Raw genomic sequence first — 21,496 nt, forward strand, 5'->3', positions numbered from 1 at the left:
TGTCAAAAGACCTCCGTTGGCTTAAAGTCAGATTACAATTTTGTAGGGCCTTGGTTGGCACTCTTTCTGAGTTTTTTGACCTTGTCAATTGTTCAGGTTAGCAAGAACCTAAAGGCTGTTCTCCAGCAGCCCTGGGCCGTTCAGCAATGTGGCCATGTGCAAGCACATACACATACAATGATTTGTTGTCAAAACCACCCCTAAAGAGGCAGATTAACCCCATGTCATCCCCTGCTGGAGCTGTTCACGATTTTAGTCCTGAGTTGCTGAACTGCTGCCACCTTGTATACAAAATGTTTCACGCGGAGTATAATGTGTTACATTATGAATTCCTCCCTTTAAGTGCTTATTCAATGAATGTGGGATGCTAAGCCAAATGCTGCCACCAAACCCAGACTTTCAAGTAACTGGTAAATCAATTAAAAGCCAAACCTAAAAGCCATAGTTATCCCTCATACAAGGGCCAATCAATCAAAATAAAATGAACGCAGCCATTTTATGGCTTTCTGACACTCTGCACACACCCTCATCTTTGCATTTGTGCTCTTTCCAAAAACACACATAAATAATTTATGCATTCAAAAACATTTTTTTCCCCTCTGTGCCTTCATTGTTGGGAGGCCATACATCAAAGCACGCATATATACCTCCTGATTCATTCCCAAACCAAATCGCTACTCCATCGAAGAAAATGTATATTGATAGCCCAAACTTTGAAATGGCTCATAAGTAAATACTGCGTCAGTTTGTTTTTATTACTGATGGAATGCATGCCATTAATCCTTTTCTCTTTTTTTCTATGCTGTGATAGGAATGGCCTTCCTCCCGAGAAACCTGTCTCAGAGGACATCAACATGTACCAGAAATATATCGCCAGGTATGCAAATCCTCACCCTCACAAAACTTCACGATAACATTCTGTAATCGAGGACATATTTTACACTTTAATAAAGTAGGACGTAGATTTGCGAAAATACACTTTCTGTGCGGACGATAAATTATGCATAAGCACTCCAGGTTTATGGACTAAGGAAAATTAATTGAATTAAAGGCTGGAAAGTGAGTAATTTTTTTCCCCCAGTATCAGTTTCTCTGCCAGCGCTGAAGCCGAACTCCGTAAAATCTTGAGCAAACGGCATGAATTGTTTGTGAAAACATCGCACACATTAGACTGCCCTGCGTGTGCCTGTGTGTCATCGGGCATGACTGCACAGATAGTTGAGACTTTCTTTTCTAATATCTGCACTTCAAATGAAGATACTGAATCAACTAAATGACAGACAAAGCACGGAGATAGATGCAGCGCACTCCAATATCGGCTTCTGTTTCCTTTTGTCGTGCCAGTAGAAAGGTGATTATCATTTGTTTATTTATTCTAGCCTTAAAGAGAGAAAAAGGCGCGTTTCAAAAGGCAAAGTGCCTTTGGCGTTAATGATTACTCTCCCAAGCCGTAACATGAAGGCCACAAATCAAAGCCCTGGCACTAACAGACACACACACATCCTTGTGCACACACAAAAACCCTCCTTGGACTGATTACATTTTGCAAGAAGATTTAATTAAGGAATTTTTAATGAGGCTTCTGCTGGCACTGCCAAGAACTGTTTTGATATTTGCACTGCATAATGCATAAAATTTGTCTAAACATCTCGGCAGTTGATGCACGGGGAGGCAGTAGATAAGCCCAGATACAGTTTCAATTTCCGTGTTGGGAAAAAAAGAAAGGAAAGAGAGGAGGGGAAAAAAGAAAAATGAGGACTCATAAAAAGGGCAAATGCAGCCTGGTGTATTGGGGGGTTGTTGAAGGATCGGGGGGTGGGGGTGGGGTGAATCATCCACGCTAATGAGAGAACAGTCGTGCTAAAAAGCAGCTTTGTAAACTTGTCTACACCCACCTTCCCCCCACAAAAGGGGAAAAAGTTCTTTATCTCCTCGCACTGCCACGGTTTGATGTTTAAAGAGCTTCCCTGGTAGTGTTTAGTCACTGTTTTCCCTCCTAAATGCTTTTATGTACCCACCATTGCGCCAAACTTTGATCGGCGTGTCTCTATTGTAACGGGAGATGTGTGGCAATCTCTGTATCGTGGCGATATTAATATTTAATCTGCCGCTGAATAGCAGCGTGGCCCATTAGCCCCCTGACGCGGCAAGTGGGAATTGTCCAGAGGCAAAGTGATACAGCCGGGGTGGGCTGCCATCCCAGGGGGCTTCTGTGTACACAAGACCGGGAATGTTTGAGTGCGACGCAGAGGCGGGGGGGGCTGCCATCCCAGGGGGCTTCTGTGTACACAGGACCGGGAATGTTTGAGTGCGACGCAGAGAGGCTGCTAATGGTGGGTGAGTTTAACACGTGCATCTGTGCCGCCTGTGCTTGTAATCTCTTTTATAAAGGAATAGTTCACCCAAATATTAAAATATTGGCCCCAAAATACATGCCCCCACATGTTAAAGACTGCACTGGTCATTTTTCCCATGCAGTTACTTTGAATGTGGACTGAGGCTGTTAAGTTTATAATAATAAATACATTCATACAAAGGTCCATATGACTAAATTTCTTTATTTTTTTTCTTTTTTTTTGGAGTTTTGAATCCAAACATTTGTGTTGCATGTGAAACAGACCAAAATTTCAGTGTCAGTCATTATTTCTCCTTTCAGCGAGCTGTTGAATGTTATGATACTTTTATGGAGCTTGAACTCTCCAGTACTCATTGACTGTAATTGCATTGAAAAAAACACCAATGCATTCTTCAAAAATGTTCTTTTTGTGTTCCATGAAAGGAAAAATATCAAAGGGGTTTGCAAAGGACATGTAGGTGAGTAAACAATAATTTTTGAGTGAACTGATCTTTTAAGAAGCAAGTGAAACCACCTTAAGCGCTTGACACCTCCCCAGTCCTTCAGAACACCACCCACGTTTAGCAGCTAGTGGATTCACCATTCAATTAGCTTAATGAACTCAGCAAAGTGATTTGTAAAAGCAGTCTAGGGATAATCCAGGCAGTAGGGGAAAAAAAATTACTTAGCTTTTTCTCTACTTCAGCAGATGGTGCTCTTGGCAGCGGCGGTGCGAATGTTTATTTGTGTGTTTTGAGCTGTAATTGGAGGTTTTTAACAGTCATCATCGTCAGGGTTATAATCAGCCTGTAAACACTCAGGAAATGTGCCTCTTTAAAGCACCGCCAATCCGCGGAAGACCGGGTGAGTCAGTCGGCGAGAGTGAAGAGGAGGAAGCCACACGGAGACACACTCAAACCTTTCTATTAGGCCTAACCTTTCCCTGATTAAAGCATAGGCTGTTAACCTGGAGAGCCGAACGCTGATTTGGCAGGGCTTAAAGCACGAGCAAATGAGTGAATTATGTCAGGGGTTACAGTTTAATAAGAATCTACCTACTGCCTTTGAAGGCAATGGAACTAATTTGGTGGAGATTGCTGTGGCTGGAGAGTGAATTGCAATCGTATGGTCGAGGAAGCGTAGGCCTGTTTTCTCTATGTGTTTATAGTTCCTTGTAATGACTCTGAGCTCCGTGAAGATGACTCTGTCAATGTTAGGGCATCTATCAAGCGGAGATAAAAGGCTAAATTGCCCTTTCAAGATCAGCCCCCACATTGTTAAAGGTTTCATATGTGGAATAGAAATACCGAAATGCTACTCCGTTTCAGTAAATGCTGATTTTTTTTTCTCTTTGAAATTGATCGCTTTATCTCACTTGCTGTTTCTGAAATCGCGTTTATCTTTGTGCTCAATATGATAATAATGTTTGCATTCAGAATGCTCAGCCAAAACACTTAACAATGACACAAATATGATATTTCTGTCTGATTGTAGGTTCTCTGGGAGCCAACACTGTGGCCATGTGCACTGTGCTTACCAGTACAGGGAGCATTATCACTGCATGGACCCCGAATGTAACTATCAGGTGAGAACGACAGCCACAAGCAGGGTTCAAAACGAATGCTCACCATGTGCTAAATGCAAGTAAAATCACCAGTAACTTTCTTAGTTTGCCCACCATTAGCCAGTGTTACAAAAAACTCATTTTGGATTTTTTTTTTATTGATTGATTGGTAACTGCACAAAGCAGATTTAAATTTATTTAGAAGTAAAAAAAAAAAGAAAAGATAAGGATAAGGATTAGGTTCAACGCACCTAAACATTCATCCCTCACTGTTTAACAGCCAAGCTTCTGTAAGGACAGCTGCATAATGCCAAAGGTGTCACAACACCAGTTTAAAGCTCAACTTCACTCTTTCCCCATCACTTCCTGACAGGAGAGAAAGATAACTATTAGAAGAAATGATTGAAGTGTGCCAGGGTACACACAAGGAAACAGCCAAACAAAACCTTACGGACAAGGCTTTTATCTTGGCACCGTACTGGCTTAACAGGTTTAGATAGATGAGGGCTATTTCTCAAAACTCAGTCAGACAGACAATGGCCTTCCTTTTTTTCATGGTTAATGGTAAATACTTTCAAAAGATGCCTCCTTTTTTTTCCTAAGGACATCTGCTAATACTCTTGGGCCACTCGTAATCCCCTTTCACATTATTAATCTGATCCATGTCCCCAGAGTTGTCATGTTCAGCACAGCAAAATCAGCATTAAGCAGATCAGAACACAGACAGCAGCGGCTCACGTGCATATGGTGGAAAAGAGCAGTCAAAGACGAGCGCATTTGTCGAAGACATCAAAAATCCTCCCGCAATGAGAGCCGCTCAGTCTTTTCTTTATCAAGTCCTCTCTAGTCATAATCTCCTACATCATTTTTAATCATCTGATTACATTTTTCATTATAAACATCCAGGAATCCTGCTGAAGACAACAGGGGCAGCTGTTGCATCTAAAAGAGACTTATTCAGCCCAGCAGGCTGCCTCTTGTTATTCAAGAACAATTCCTCAAACTGTAAGACGAGTCGGCTGAAAAGTCCCTTTGAAGCGGTCCATTTTTGGGACTGGCGTTGCTTAAGAATTCATTGACACCTTTGTACATGCACATCATTTTCTCGATATTCTAGATAAGCCTTTGTTCTTATAATTTCACTTTTTTTAATCCATTACAAACTTAGGCCATAATGTTTGTGCAAATCGACTATTGGAGATATGATTTTAATAACCCAAAGTTCTGATTAATACAGGCGTAAGCATTCCTGTAGCTTAAACAGTAGAGCATGGTACTAGCAACACCAAGGTGATGGGTTCGATTCCCAAAGAGCTCATGAACTGATAATATTGCTTTATATAAGTGTCTGTCAAATGCATGAATAATATTTTAAAAATTATGTTTTTCATATTTATATAAACCCGTAACTTTGGCGTAATCTATAGTTGTGGCAATCCGGTTACTGCATTTACATGTCACATACACAATTAAAATATGACCAAATTCTGATTAATATGGCAATATTTCTGTGCATGTAAAGGCGTCAGTGACACTTGGCAGTTTAGTAATGACAGACAGGAGGCTGTGCGCACCCTAGCAGAAAGGTGAGGCTCAGATTAGCTTGTTTTTGGAATTGATAAATCATTAAAATGTTACATGACACAGTGCTGGAATATTATCCTGCGGTTGCCAGCCTTTGCTCCACTCTATACCAGCCCTGCCTCTCCTTTCATGGCCATCCTGCAATGCGATGGGAATCCTAAAATAAATGCCCGCACGACTGTGTGGCCACTCCGCTAAGTACAGAATCCCAACTGATACGATTTCCTGCTGTTTTCCACAGTTCCGCTCAGTGTGGCCGGATCTAGATCGGTATCTCTTTTTATTTGTTTGTCGACATCCCAAATACCTGTCATCACTGTTTGTTGGACATCGGCTCATATATCATAGAAATACAGTTCTCTTCTTTTGAAACAGGATTGGAAATGTAACACTATATATAGCCAAGATTTAAGTATTTATCTTTGTGTATTTATATTTCTTTTATTTATTTTTTATTTGCCTGTAAGATAAGCTTCATCGATGGGCAATGAGGTTTTGTGGATGTTTCTGTCGTATTTTTTTTCTCCTGTTGCTCATTTATGTAGAAATTATGGATTTACGTTGGAAGAGGCTCATTGATTTCAGCTACTCTTGTTTCAGTTCCTGTAATATTAGCTGAAGCCCAATTACTGCAGATTTGGTTGCCCTGATCTCTCAAGAGTGAGTTTTTTCCCCCACGTCGCTTTGTTTTTTTCTCCCAGACTGCTCCGTGGTGTAGGAGATTTTAATTTCAAGGAGGGGTATTTTAGCATATTTCTTCATTATTATTGTCTAACCCTGCACAAAACTGTGCTTTAATACTTTAATTAAAAATGGAATCATATCTCAGACGGGAATTAAAAGAGAAACATTTTTTGGTTGCCTTGTTTGTTTGTTTGTTGTCTTTTCCCCGTGCACGTTCCAAAACCATCTGCATGGAACATGATTTTTCAGAAGCAGAGAATATCGCAACTGTGATCTCGCATGTCAAGTGATCCATCTTAATTAGAAATGGTGAAATAAATGTAATAAACAGTCTAGCCTGGAAAATACATAAAAATAATATCATATCTGAGTCATAATGTGGCAAACTCCAAATGAAATACACCCTTCAAAATACTCACTTTCAAGTGCTCTACCCTGCAGTGTGAGTAGAGAACAGTGAATACACCTTCCACCTGCTGCTACGACTGCTTGTGTTATGCACCGTTCACCCACCTGGCTGCAATTTGCTGCAATGCTCTGCAGCGGTTGCATGAGTAATAAAATAACTCATTGCTGGATTCCTTCAGAACCAACACACCACCTCCCCCACCTTACTAACTCTGTGTTTCTGTTGTTCACAGAGATTCACCAGTAAGCAGGATGTGATAAGGCATTATAACATGCATAAGAAGCGGGACAACTCCCTGCAGCACGGATTCATGCGCTTCAGCCCTTTGGATGACTGCAGTGTGTACTACCATGGCTGCCATCTCAACGGCAAGAGTACCCACTACCACTGCATGCAGGTAAAATACAGCAAAAACCCCTAGTTTGCCAAAAAAAAAAAAAGCAGATTCACCCTTATACAGACACATGCAAATAAAACTTCTCCTACTTGTACAGGATTTGAGATAAAATATTAAATTAAATGTTTATGAATATTATAAAATAAAAGCTTTGACAAATAAATTAAAATCTGCTTTCCATGCACAATAATAGTGGCAGGCGAATAGCACAGACTTTTGTATGATGCAATCTTTAAGGACACTGAAGTTCTTTAACTTTTTCCTTAAGGCCTATATGACCATTTAAGAGCAGTTTTTTTTTTTTAATTCATGAGACAGAAGTTGTCAGAATAAATGAAATAAAAATTGAAATGAAAAGGGTGTGCCCCTTCTCTCTCATCACCCCCTTTCTCCCTCACTCCTTAACTGTCATGGATAAAATTCTGTGAATTGTTTATATGAACTTAACATTTTTCATCTTTTAGTACCAAGTGGTGAGTTAAATATTATTTCCCACCAGATCTGTTTAATTCTTTACATCTGCTTACTTTCAAGGTGTCACTTTCGAGCCAAGTGCTTTTTCACCGCAGGCAACAGTGGCCCGGGACTTAAGATATATTCTCTTTCTCTTTTTTTTTTTTAAAGCCTCCCTAACGGCGTAATTGTTATTAGACATTTCAGCTCTTGTTTTAACAGCAGTGAGAACAGGCAGATGTTGGCACCCGTTCTCCTGATTTACGGAGAAAAAAACAGAGTGGCATTTTTTTCATCGTTTGACTGAATATGGCCAAGTTGCCCTGTTTGCATGGGTGAAAAGTGCCAGAGATGATATACAATTGCTGGTTTTAATTCAAACATTAGTTCACGTTCCTCTGCTGCCCAGAGAGCTCCTGAGTGCTGCTGTTGAGTAACAGAGCCTTTCAAACCGAACTAAGTGACAGTCTCCCCGAACAACCCCCTGACTCTACTAAAGCAGAGACCTCTAATATCGACTTAAAACCTTAAATGGAAGAAGGTTTCAACCACACACCACCTCACCATGCTGCTTTTGCATGCCACATATTGCAAATCTCAAAAAAGTAGTCCTGTCTTTTATCTCTTTGAAGCTGTTTTCATGAAACGCACACCTGTTTTTTTCGGGTAAAGGGTTCGCTTTTCATATTTTATGAGTTGTTGTCTCAAGAGTACATTTTTAACAAAGCTCAGATCTTGAGAAAATGTTTCCTGTTCTTTTTTAGGTCACCTGTTTCTTTGCTCCCCACATTGAGTTCATCACCAAACTGAACTATTCTTGTGTCACATCTCGAGTTGTTGTTTTCATGTCCCTGCAGACTGCAAGAGCTCAAGCACCAAGCCACTGTTTCATACTGAGCATTTTTCATCCAGTGCAACAAACTGAAACTCACACATGGTGTTTACTTCCAAACCGTGCACACGCTTTGTCTTATGAAAGCACTTTTTTAATTTCCTGTCTTGTCAGGTGGGCTGCAACAAGGTGTACACAAGCACCTCTGATGTCATGACTCATGAGAACTTCCATAAGAAAAATGCACAGCTGATCAACGATGGCTTCCAGAGGTTCCGCGCCACTGAGGATTGTGGGACGGTCGAGTGCCAGTTCTATGGGCAGAAGACCACCCACTTCCACTGCAGGTACAATGGCTACTTAAACTCAACTTAATTTGCATTAACTGGCATTTTAAAGTTGAATCATTCACCTTTCCACCTCTCAGGCGCTCAGGCTGTACATTCACCTTCAAGAACAAGTGTGACATAGAGAAGCACAAGAGCTATCACATCAAAGACGACGCTTATGCCAAGGACGGCTTCAAGAAGTTTTACAAATACGAGGAGTGCAAGTATGAAGGCTGTGTCTACAGCAAGGCCACCAACCATTTCCATTGCATACGCCAAGGCTGCGGCTTCACCTTTACCTCCACCAGCCAGATGACCTCACATAAGCGCAAACACGAGCGCCGCCACATTCGCTCCTCAGGTGTGCTGGGCCTCAATTCCTCCTTCCTGTTGCCCAAAGAGGAGCAGGAAGAGTCCAGCAATGATGACCTCATGGACTACTCAGCCATTAGCAGCAAGAACTCCAGCTTAAGTGCTTCTCCAACAACCCAGCAGTCCTCTACCATACAGCACATGCTGTCCACTCCCACCACCACCATGTCCTCCAGCCACAGCATCAAGCCCACCACCGCTCTGCCTCCAGCCAGCCGTATTTCCACCCTACTGTCCCAGGCTCTGCCCAGCAACGTGCCCATGGCCCTAGCACTTTCCAGCAGTGCGCTGGCAGGTGCTTCCAACCCCTTCTTCCCCCTCATTCCCAGAATGCCCATGTCGCTCATGCCCTCTACCGCCGGTCTGATCTCTGCGGCTACCTCCGGAGGTCACTCCATGCCCAGCGATTCTCTACCCCAGACCTCCACCCCGACTGGGGACCCAGCCGCTGCTACTGTAGCTTCCACTCCGACTTCTTTTGCTGCATCATCCATTATGGAGAAGATGTCGGCCAGCAAGGGTCTGATATCGCCCATGATGGCCCGACTGGCAGCCGCTGCCCTGAAGTCCTCCAGTAACCCGGATGCAGGTTTGTTTATGTCATATTATTGATTTGTAAGATCCATATTGTTTACATTTACATTTACATTTTAGTCATTTAGCAGATGCTTTTATCCAAAGCGACTTACAAATGAGGACAATAGAAGCAATCAAAACCAACAAAAGAGCAGCAACAATATGTAAGCGCAAATGACAAGTCTAGGTTTTTTTGCTATGTGTATATATATATATATATATATATATATATATTGCACGCAGTAATTTTAACCTTTATTAACTGCATTATTAATTTAAATATTAGTCATTAGTATTAAACATTGAAATAATTACATTTGATAATGATTAAAATATTAATATTTGTTTAAATTCTGATCAATATCGATAAACCGATAATTATTTTCATAATATGGCTGATTTTACAATTATATCTGATATTATGACCAATAAGTGGCAGATATTAATATTGTATTTTATTTTTAAATAAATGACTAAAAACTAAAATCAATCATATTAAATGCTACATAGGTTGTATAAAGTAATTGTAATATTTATATGATACAATTGCAATGTAATCATTAATGTTAATTTTAAAATCATTCAATTTAATAATAATTAAAAAATTATTATTAATGAAATTTCTGGTCAGTACCGATAAGCCAATATTTATTTTCATATTATGGCTGAAAGATGGCATAGATAGTATTAAAATTATGCTATTTTGTCTAAATAAATTAAAATTAAAGCACTTAAAACTAAAATAATTTTTAAATTCTACTAAGTAAATTTAGGCTTTACAACATTATAATGTATGTTGTGAAAAATGGATATTCATTTTGAGACTAATACTGATGGATTTTTAAAAAATCTCTGATATCGGCCGATAACCGATATGGTAATGAATATATTGTGCATCCCTAATATTAATCAGTTTCAACATTTTATTTAAGGACATTTTTATTTACTTCTGGTAATGTAGAAATCTTCAGCAAAGTCTTTAATCAAAACCAGTTAAGAACCACTGGTCTACATATTCCCAAAGTTAATATCTAGAACAAGAGTGGGGGGAAAAAAGATACTTTGTCAATGGATCAGTTTTCCTTACTGCGTTTAATCATGAGAACATCAATTCTTTGGGTCACTCTGCCCATGTGTTTCTCTTTGTTTCTACCTACCCGGCAGTGAAAGGGCACTTTCAGGTCATCTGCTCATGCGATCCACAGATGCTACACAAATCTCTGATTTCAGGATTAGGGCAAAATATTAAAGGGCTGGTTTGCTGCTCTAGTCTTGTTATTGCAGCGATCATTGTCATGATACCCACAATCCATTAGCAGATAAGTGCTGAACTAGTGAGTGGGCTCTGTAAAGCTGCCTCTAATAGCATTCTCAGGAGGATCCCAGGGTCTGTGTTCTACATGCTTCCTCATCACCGGCCTCTTATCTGAGTGAGCACTCGTTCCAACCAAATGGAGCCTGAATAATATTAAGTTGAGAAATTGGAGGGACAAAGCAGCTTTTTATATGCACTCTGATATAGAGGAAGAAATATCAGAAACTGTTGAAGCAGAAATGACTCAGCGCTCCAAAGAGGGGGATGTGTGTATGTGTTGATGTGTATATAAAAGCACTACTTGTTTCAGTATGAAAACACTGATGTGGTGTGTGTCATTTCTTCACCCTTTAGGCGTTTTAGGCAAGTAAATGGGTTTCCTAACAAAAAAAATGTACTGTGAGGTACTGTAATTTAATATATGCCACGGTACTGAATGATTACCATGAATAATGTTTACTGTACATGGTACTGCAAGGTACTACAAGTACAAAAAAAAAAACATGGTATATTAATTCTACCTATTTGTAGAAGATCCTTAAAGGATTTTTTGCTGCTATAAGGCTGTCATAGCCTTAACTCCTTGTCTCTTTGCAGGATCAGATATTCTCATAAAAGTCCTACTACCCTACAAGAAAGCAAATAAAATGAGCATGTTCTCTCATTTGTAAGCACCTTGCATTTAGTTTTGGTAACTTCGAGAAAAGTAGAGAAAGAAAATCCCCTACTAGGCAGAATTGAGAGTGCAGATCATAATGTGGCATTGCTAATTTTACACGTTTGCTCAGAAAAGACGTGTGAACAGGACATTTGGGTAAAATTTGAAGAGGATGTGGTGAGAGCTCAGCGTTAGAAAAGAGAGAACGATGTTTACTGCGGCTATTTTCAAACAGCTTTGTTTTTTCAAACTTTTTTTTTTAGTCAAGGGCCAGTTTGCAAAGAAAACACATCTCAGTCTTACTGTGTAAAAAGAGTAGCTTGCTAATTTGTTCAGGTGGCGTTATTTCCTAGTTGAATTCTCTTTTCTTTTTTTTTCTTTTTTTTTTAAAGCCATGCTCACCCCCAGAGTGTTTCGGAGGATCTTGAAATCTGAGGGGTTCGCTAATTAGACACCCAGTACAAATGATCTTTCATGAGTTCAGTAACTTTGTTGAGGTAATTACACAGTACAACATTATTCTTGGATAATTTCCAGAAAAACAGCATCGTGAGCATGTGCGTTTTTTCCTCCTCGCTCTCTTAGATCATCACCGATTTTTGTCATAGAAACTGCAAAGCTGAAGGTTTAATGACTCTCTCCTCACATGGTCGTTATTTAAACGTCCCTTGTTAACGTCAGGCAGTTTATATCCAGAAAAAAAAGAGAGAGAAGAAAGTGAGAGCTTTGTAGAAGGCCGATGTAGGGCAGAGTCATTTACGGACAGGCGGGGAGGTTAATATCAGTACAACGTACTCCTCACACATAAAAACTGCAGATTTGGATGGATACGAACTAGGCTAGTTTTAGGCAGTAATTAGTCAACTGAACGTTACACACTCAGCAGAAGACTGAAAATAGGGCTGGAATGAGCTACCGACTTTTTTAGGATGTGATGCGCCTAAAGCAGACACATCACAATGAGTCATTATTTCACCTCCATAACCACATAGAGTAAAAAAACACATCAGGAAGGTTGGAATGATGCTATCTGATAAACTTGCGTTTGTACGTGGGTGTTTGTTTTTGTGACCCAGAGAACTGGCTGTCTTCTCTTTTCACATGGTTAAATGCCCTCGGAACTGAAGGCCAAGGACAGGGTGGATGCTAGCTGTCACTTTTCCTCAGCGGGCCTGGTTTCTTAAACTACATCCACCCCGACTTTGCAATCACTGCTGATGCACTCGATGCTCCATCTTTGTGCCTTGAACTCCTAGCCGTTTTTTAATAAAATATCACTTAGTGGCTACCAAAAGCCCGGCTTTCTCTGTGCCTGAGGACAAATTAATATTTCAATCATTTGGGGATTGGAGGAAAAGCCAGGTCGCATTCCCGTCAGCGTCCCCCCTGCCTCCTTCCTCCTCTCCACGTCGTCTGCATACCTATTTTGAAAATCTGATCGAGAGGTCACGCTATTTGAACCGATCTGATTGGCTGTCACCTCTAATCTGACGGACAAGCAGATGTTCCTTTTCGGCATGCTCAGTGGCGTCCGTCGCCGGGCCAACAAGGACACGCAGCGACGGAAGGGAGGGGTGGGCAGTCTAAATCTGCCACTTTCCCTCAGCATTAGCATGCCTCTTAATGACCAGTTAAGAGGCAGGGCCGCAAATGAGTTGTGACAAGCGCTGCGGGACAGAAGTCAGATTGGACCTCATCACGGTGGAATAATGCTGACCAACAATAACTTTGCTTTTCTCTTTCTCTCTCCTCAGGGATGTGGCAGCCGGCTCAGGCAGGCCGGTTTAATCTGGTCGAGGTGAAGCAGGAGCCAGCCGACGGTGCCTCCGTGGCCTCCCAAGAGACTGTCCAGGAGCACAGCCTGGACCTGAGCAAGAAAGACCACAGGTATCCCATCATCCACCACCTCTCGGCTCACGCCCAGACCTGCCCCGCCCCACAGTGATTTATCTCTCGAATAATGCCATATTGTGTTAATTAGTGTGAGTGCTCTTGTTAAAACCCCCTTCACAAGGTGGGACTGTGGAGTGATCAAGGAGGATTAGATTTACACACTCCCTCCTTCTCCCAGCACCGAGGCCTCCTTTGAGGAAATCCATCATACGAATGCAAAAATTCTCCCATAATGCCCTCTTTTCATAATGCACATCAAGTATGAGGCATGACATGTTTGCACATTCATTTAGATGAAAGTGGGTTTGCATAAACCCTAATTTCCAGCCTCCTTCCCTTTTTCTCTTCATTGTATATTCACAATCTCAGATATATTATAATATATGCATATAATCTCATGCAAATCCTGCCTAAACACTGTTCATTTTGCGTGTTCTAGCGCTGAATCAAACGGACACCCTGCACCGGGAAATACATCTCTTTTATCCTCACTTATGAATAAGGTAAGATTCATCCATCAAATGCTTTTCATCCCAAGACAAATTAGCAGGATGCAGAGGGGGCTGTTTGTTTTTTTAATGTTTCACCGCTAATAGGATGAGTTTGTATCATTTAAATTTTCCAGCCATTTTTCATACAGTGTAATTTCAGCCCGCCGCTCGCAAATTAATATAATGAAGCAGGAGCCGGTTGCCACGGCAGATATATAGAGATGTTTGTTTTTTGATGAGCTGTTTTGAACTCTCCGTGCTTTTTTTTCCCCCAAGCTTTCTTCTTTTTCTCCTCCATCTGCTCTATCTTTATTTATGGACTTTGTAAATTATTTGATTAAAAAGTCAGCGCTGAGAAAAAAGAGCAACTGTCACCCTCATTTTTTAAAAAGACGAAATGGTGCCGAACAGATATTTAAATGTTGTGTGTTTTTGTGGGGATTAAAATGGACATTGTTTTAATCATACATCTTCTATGACTAATACAAATGGTGTGCATGTACCATTACCGTGATGATTTAAATAGAAAACTCGCTCTAGTTCTCCTGACGGCTTAGCTCAGCTCTCTCTCTCTTCCTATCTCTCTCTCTGCTTCATATACAAAACTGAACGGAAACACATTTGAAGCCTCAAACATAAAGCGCGCAAAAACTCTTGTGTGTTTGGTCTGTCCTCGAGAAGAACTAGTCTTTTTGCAGACTGTGTGCTGAAACTTGCCTAAGCATGTGTTTGTGTGTGTAGATGAATCCTGGTTTCTTCAGTGCTTTGGATCTGAAGTCAGAGCTGGAGGGAGCTCAGGCGGCAAACGGCTCAGACACAGCTCAGTATCTCAGTAGGGTAATGAAGAGGTCAGACCCAGAGAAACACACTGAGCAGTGGAGGACCTACCTGCGCAGGTGCCTGAAATCATCTCGTGTCCCTGTAGAGTTGTTTCCAGATGTAGCTTTACTTTTCAAAGTCTCGTGTACATTACTTTTTTTTAAAGCATTGATCTGAGACTTGTTTAATTTTCTTTCATACTAGTTGGGAGTTAAAGTTCTTATTGCTTTTTATTTTTTTTATTAAAAATGTTATGCGTATTTTCTTTTCTTTTATTTTTTACAATCTTTACCATTTTACCTAACTCCATTACACCCTCAATTACACTGGGTAGTTGACGTTAAATTGCAGATGGTGTAAACAGCATTTTTCTATATTTTAATAATTTCTATACATCCAGTTTGTATGAACTAAGAGTATTTAATAGACTACATGGAATGTTTTTACATAAAGCAATTTAAAATAATAATAAATTAAATTCTCAGACTGCAGGACTGAAGTGAAAATGTAAAAAGCAATGGTGAACAGTTGCACACCTAAAATATACACTATCCCTATACTGCATATACATTGAAACCTTAAATCATTGACATGTTATTTATGTCAGCCGCTATCACCAGTATGCCCAAATAGATCTTCCATTACAGAGAACACAGCCATGCCTTGGCTCCACATCCTCAGTGTTTTGTTGAAGGTGGTGTCTGGTTTTTGTCACCATCCGTCTTTATGATATACCCTTTTGCTTGTCAGTGCCATCCACAGTGTTTGTTCCCAGGTTGTTATGTGGAAAGAGAAGATTTATCCGGAGCATGTGATGTTATGTACAGTATTTAGTTACAAAGCCCTTGCAAAATGTCCTAGCCAGAGACCTACTGCTTTTGGCTCAGGCATAGTTCACCTAAAAAAAAAGCACCTTACTGAAAGTTAGATCCTGATGAGTTAAACTGAGACTACGAGAGTAACTGACCTGAATTTACGAGCAATTCGACCCTTTACATCGTTTTAAAGTTTCCCTCTTTCTCACATGTTTGTGCAGGTTTGACACTGACGATTTCTGTGAAGGCCAGTGTGATTTCTTGCACAAGATACATTTTCATTGCCTGGTGGAAGATTGTGGGGCGCTTTTCAGCACAGTGGATGGAGCCATCAAACACGCCAAGTGAGGAGTGCTCCAGTTGTGGAGCATTACAATCAAACATAATGAAGATAAATCAAAGTTTTTAAATGTTAGAGTTCACACCAACACACAGGTGTACATACGCACACGTACACACAATTTACATGATTATGATCTAGTAATGTTCATTTGCTACTATGTTTGGCAGCTCTATTAAAGCGCATCTAAAGGGCGAATCACCTCTCTGTCATTAGCTTCCACTTCAGAGCCAACCTGAAGGTTAAATCAGAGCCCCCTTTCAACGAGAGCAAGGAATCCAATGATAGCGCCCTTAATCAAATGGCTGCCCCCATTTCCATGGCCAAGACGCCTCCCATGGAGGTGCCCAGCCTGGCTGTGTCAGGGGGCTACAGCTCTTCTCTCCAAGCCTGGAAGCAGCTGGCCAGATCGATCACCCAACTTCCCGCCTCCATGCCCAGTATGCCAGCCACTTCCCCTCTGGCCACCACCTCGCTGGAAAACGCCAAGCCTCAGGTCAAGCCTGGCTTCCTGCAGTTTCAGGAGAAGTGAGTAGACGTTGTCATTCTTGTAAATTCATGATACCGTGGTGGTATCATTTGAATAGTCTGAGCTGCCTGTATTTCCATGTCTTCTGTGCAGTTTTAAATATCTGACAGAAGTTTCGTCATGCTTATCTCCCACAGTGATCCTTGTCTGGCCACAGACTGCAAATACTCGAATAAGTTCCATTTCCACTGTCTGTTTGGAAATTGCAAATATGTGTGTAAGACATCTGGGAAGGCTGAATCACATTGCCTGGACCACATTAACCCCAACAACCACCTGGTGAATGTGCGAGACCAGTTCTCCTACTATTCTCTGCAGTGTCTTTGTCCTAACCAGGTGAGCTCGATTTTTAGGGTTAATATTGTATCAAACATGCATTATTGTGTCTTTATTAGTGGCACATACTGTACACTTCCAGTCAAAGGTTTGAAGTTGGCAAGAGATTTTAATCTTTTTGAAAGATATCTTCCAAGGGCGCATTTATTTGATTAAAAAAAAAACAGTAATATTGTAAAATATTTTTACAGTTTAAAATAACTGTTTTCTGTTTTCTACATTAGAATGTAATTTATTCCTGAAAAAGCGGAATTTTCAGCATCATTACTCCAGTCTTCACTCAGTGTCACATGATCCTTCAGAAATCATTGTAAAATGCAAATTTGGTGCTCAAGAAAGATTTATTATTGTTATCAATGTTGAAAACAGCTGTGCTGCTTAATATTGATGCTTAATATTAAACCGGGATGCAATTTCAGGATTCTTTGATGAACAGAAAGAACAGCATTTATTTAAAATAGAAATATTTTGTGTACGTTATAAATGTCTTTACTGTAACTTTTGATCTTTTTAATGCATCCTTGCTGAATAAAAGTTTTTTTGTTTTTTTTTTAATTACTGGCCTCAAACTTGTGAACATCATATGATATATGATGATTGTTTTTTTACCAATAATGTACAATTTTCTTATTTAAAGAAGATTAAAATGTTGAATTATAACATGATCTAAATAATTTAAAATAGTAAAACTAGAAATCACTTGCATTTATTTTGAAGGATGGTACAACCACATAGCAACCAACCAGAACACTCCAGCAGAGCATAGCAATAAACTAAAACCACTTACTGTATATACCACATAGCAACACCCTGGCAACTACCAACAACACACCCTAGCACCATGGCAACGACCTTTGCAAAGACCAACTCTTTTCTTTTCAGAAAATGTATAAATTACATTTAAAACACTGAAGACAAAAGCCTAGGTACATATTTATTTCTCCACAACAAGCAAACAAACTAAAAAAACGAAAACCACCTTGGAGACCCCATAGCTGTATAAAATAAACAAGTTTTGCTTTTCATCAAAAATTCCATCATTAATAGAAAAAAAGCCCTCCCCTTCCTGCAACTTACATTTGGAGCAAAACCTGTTTAAATGAATTCATTTATGCATCCCATCCCCGACTTCTCGGAGCTCCCCCCTCCTCTCCAGAGTAGGGTTCTGTTTATGTGCTCCTGGGGGAACTGCCTCTCTGGAAACAGATGGTGGTGCAGAAAAAGGTTACATTGCGGAGGACACACACATGCACACATACGCAGACTAATGAATTGATAAAAGAGCTGTTTTAGAAATAGATGAATCGCCAAATGAACTAATTGGTGTGTTGTTATTGGGGTCAATGGCTACAACGTGAAGCTAAACTTCAGATTTCCGCTGGTCAGTGAGGCTGGTCCTGTCACATGCTCTGGGAAAGAAAGAGGAAAAGGATTTAATGAGCACACATAACCTACTTTTTCCCTTTGGTACCCTGAGTAATGAGTAACTAAATGACAAATGATCAGACCCCATTTTTGTTCAAAAGGTGGTTGGTTTAGTAATGATTGTAAATTAATGTAATATGTATTAATTGGATTGTGAATTAACTGTAGAAAACTGAAACATGAAGACATAATAGACTGTTGTGCAAGATGTTCTCGGTCTGAGTTTTGTTTGCTGTTCTCTGCAGCACTGTGAGTTTCGCATGAGGGGTCATTATCATTGTCTGAGACCTGGCTGTTTCTTTGTCACCAACATCACCACCAAACTGCCCTGGCACGTCAAAAAGCACGAGAAAGCTGAAAGACGTGCCGCTAATGGCTTCAAATACTTCACCAAAAGAGAAGAATGTTGCAGACCAGGTAAGAATCATCTTTTCATGTATTAAAAGAAACATTTAGATCACAGAATGATGGTTCACCCAAATATTCGGTCATAATTTAGTCACCCTCATGTCATTCAAAATCTGTATGCTGTTTTGAAAGAATCCTTAGACAGCTCTTCAAAAAAAAAAAAAAAAAAAAAAGGTACTAAGCCAGTTAAAATCTTGAAAAACTTCTGTGTTCCATTCTTTTGTGTTCAAACGGTTTGGAAGAAAATTATGCTATTTTAATTTTTGGGGTGAACTGTTCCTTTAATCCTTGTCAACCCTTTGGAAATCTGAATCGCTTGATTTGGTGTGGTTTGCGAAGTAATTTAGTGAATTCAGCCTCATGAAATTGTACAAACCTTACACGTCACAGCCTCCCACACTCTTCATTGTTTCAATCACTGTTCACATTAGATACTCGTGTTTCCAAACACTCGCTGTGCTCCCACGTTATTCTCAAGCAGTGAGTGCAAGCTCAATGCTTGTAATGCAGCTGGAAGGATCAGAGATGGTGTGAAATCAGAGATGATGTAAATGTAATTTCATATCGATGCCATCACCTGCTATGAAAAGACTTTTTCCACTGGCTCTGGCTACAGGAAAAGTGCCGTTCCTCTACCCTTACGAAAAAGAAGTTTATTCAAGTTTGCTATTAGTATACTTCTTTTAAACAAAAAATAGGAAAGTATACTTTTAGTCTACTTTTTATGTACTTCTCAGAAATGGGCTTTGTGTACTTCTCAGAAATATACTTAAAATGACATTTAAGTATACTTGACTTATATTTTAGCTATAATTGTGCTCCTAGAATCCGTGTTTTCATTGTTATACTGTAGGGGGTCGCTAGTACACATCTTCTGTACAGAATTTCCAAAAAACACAAGTGAAGAAGAAACCGAAACAACAGATGCTTCCACATGTATTCTAACACGATCATCAGACATAAAACAGTATCAAAACTATGTAACATTATGGAATAAAATGTCGACCAATGAAGAGGTAATAATTTTACTGAGACTATACTTCAAAGTGTACTAAAAATGCTACTACAAGTATTTAATTAGAAAACTATCAGTATTCATATAAGTTCACTTTTAGTGTAGTTGCAGTACAAGCTAAAAATATTGTTGTAAACTAATTGTGTACTTCAAGTTTACTTCTGTTATACTTAAAGTATACTTAAAAGTATACTTTTATATACTAGAAAGTGGGCCAATTTAGTCCCAAGAAGTATTGAAATAGTACACTTACAAGTATACTACTAGTACACTGATATTTGTATACTTACTACATAAAGTATACTTACAAATATACTTGAACTTTACTTAAGTATACTTACTAAAATAAACTTGAAGTTTACTACTTTTTGGTAAGGGTAGTTGAGTGAATAATTGCCATACTGTTCACAGTGCTACATACAGAGCATGAAACGGCTGCACTTCGCACTTATTCACTGAATTTTGAGTATGTTTCTCAGAAGCTGTTATCTCATTAGTATCTGTGCATTGATATTTTGTCAATTGAACAGTTTACATTGACAACAGAGTCAGCACGCTGGCAGCCGTTTACATTTTGCAGAACAAACACGTTTGGCGGAATTAAAGATGGTCTTGTCTCATTGTAAAACCAGGGACGTTTTATTTTTATTACAGAAAACAGGCCGAGAAAAATGGTGTCTGCCTTTTTGTCATACATTAATACTTCAGTATTTATAGTAGGCAATCAAACAGAGGTTGTTTTCTTGGGTATATTTAACCTGTCAGGAATGAGCAATTACATATGTTTGTTAATTACTGTGCCTGTCGAGCTCAGTCTGTTTGTGTTGCTCTTTTTCAAGCCTCGATCATCATCACAAGCAGGCAGATTAAAAGTTTGTATTTTATTTTCTTTCTACTCCCCTCCCCTTAAAGGGAGAGTTCACCCAAAAATTGTGCACCCTCATTTTGATTCAAATCCATCTCATTTTCTTTCTTCTGTGGAACACGAAGAAATGAGGATTGTGCTGTTGAGCCATAAAAGAACAAAAAAACATGATAAAAAGAGGTCTGTATATGTCTTTATGGTCTGTAGGACCAAGTGTTTTATATATTTCAATTCTTTTGAAGCCATATACAAGCTTCAAGTCACTAACTGTATGAAAAATAGCAGCTTACATATTCTGCTAAATAAAAAAAATAAAAAAACAGGTTATGTAAATTATGACAGAATGTTAATTTTTGGGTGAACTATCCTTTTAAGTCAAGAAAAAAAGAACATTTATTGAAGAGTGGAAAGTATCACAAATGTCCACCGAGTATAAGGTCTCTCCTGTTGCATTGTTAGTGGCATAAACCAGGGACATATGACAAAAGCAAGCCGTAGAGTCATAAAGAATTGATGGTTCAGCTGGACTGGGAAAGTAGTATCCATGGCAGCAACATTAAACAGAACACCGGCGATGAGGTTACCAGGATCTGGTGGCACAAGAGCCCTGATATTTCAGCATGTGCTCATATTTACTCAACTCTGCCTTTTTAAAGTATATCACCCTTGTGTACAAAAGCAATCTGACAACAGGCGGCTTGTGCCATGGTAACGGACAAGCCCGCACCTGCCCTGAATGCTACTCTTTCAATTATTTCAACACGCATTATTCACAATAAAATTATTATGAGCACCCTATAATATTTGATTAGTACACGGAGGCAGTCTTTAAATTTGAAAACATGTAGCAATTAAAATCTGTAGGGCCCTTTGTGTAGAAAAAAAAAAAGAAAAAAAAAAAAGGCAAAGGGACAGGCGTGAGGGGGTGGAAATACACCAGCAACAGATAGGTCGTGAAAAATGAATTTAATATGGAAATAATTGTGTGTTTACTTTGGTTTGCAGGGTTGTGCATTATTGCTTCTCCAAATGCAGAATGTATTTATGTAAAT

The 21,496-nt window shown here is 39.6% G+C and overlaps 1 protein-coding gene across 1 annotated transcript in view; it reads left to right on the forward strand.

Annotated features, from left to right (window-relative positions):
• casz1 (castor zinc finger 1) overlaps nt 1-21,496 on the forward strand; it is an 86,106-nt gene that overhangs the window by 58,715 nt on the left and 5,895 nt on the right. Inside the window, exons 5-16 of the mRNA XM_016495822.1 lie at nt 812-877; nt 3,830-3,920; nt 6,809-6,973; nt 8,433-8,605; nt 8,686-9,548; nt 13,263-13,395; nt 13,841-13,904; nt 14,634-14,788; nt 15,748-15,870; nt 16,083-16,394; nt 16,533-16,731; nt 18,402-18,573. Of these exons, the coding sequence (XP_016351308.1) occupies nt 812-877; nt 3,830-3,920; nt 6,809-6,973; nt 8,433-8,605; nt 8,686-9,548; nt 13,263-13,395; nt 13,841-13,904; nt 14,634-14,788; nt 15,748-15,870; nt 16,083-16,394; nt 16,533-16,731; nt 18,402-18,573 (2,516 nt within the window). The remainder of the gene's footprint in view (nt 1-811; nt 878-3,829; nt 3,921-6,808; nt 6,974-8,432; nt 8,606-8,685; nt 9,549-13,262; nt 13,396-13,840; nt 13,905-14,633; nt 14,789-15,747; nt 15,871-16,082; nt 16,395-16,532; nt 16,732-18,401; nt 18,574-21,496) is intronic.

This window comes from Sinocyclocheilus anshuiensis, unplaced genomic scaffold, assembly GCF_001515605.1.
Source record: "Sinocyclocheilus anshuiensis isolate Anshui unplaced genomic scaffold, SAMN03320099.WGS_v1.1 scaffold234, whole genome shotgun sequence".
Classification (NCBI taxonomy): Eukaryota; Metazoa; Chordata; class Actinopteri; order Cypriniformes; family Cyprinidae; genus Sinocyclocheilus; species Sinocyclocheilus anshuiensis.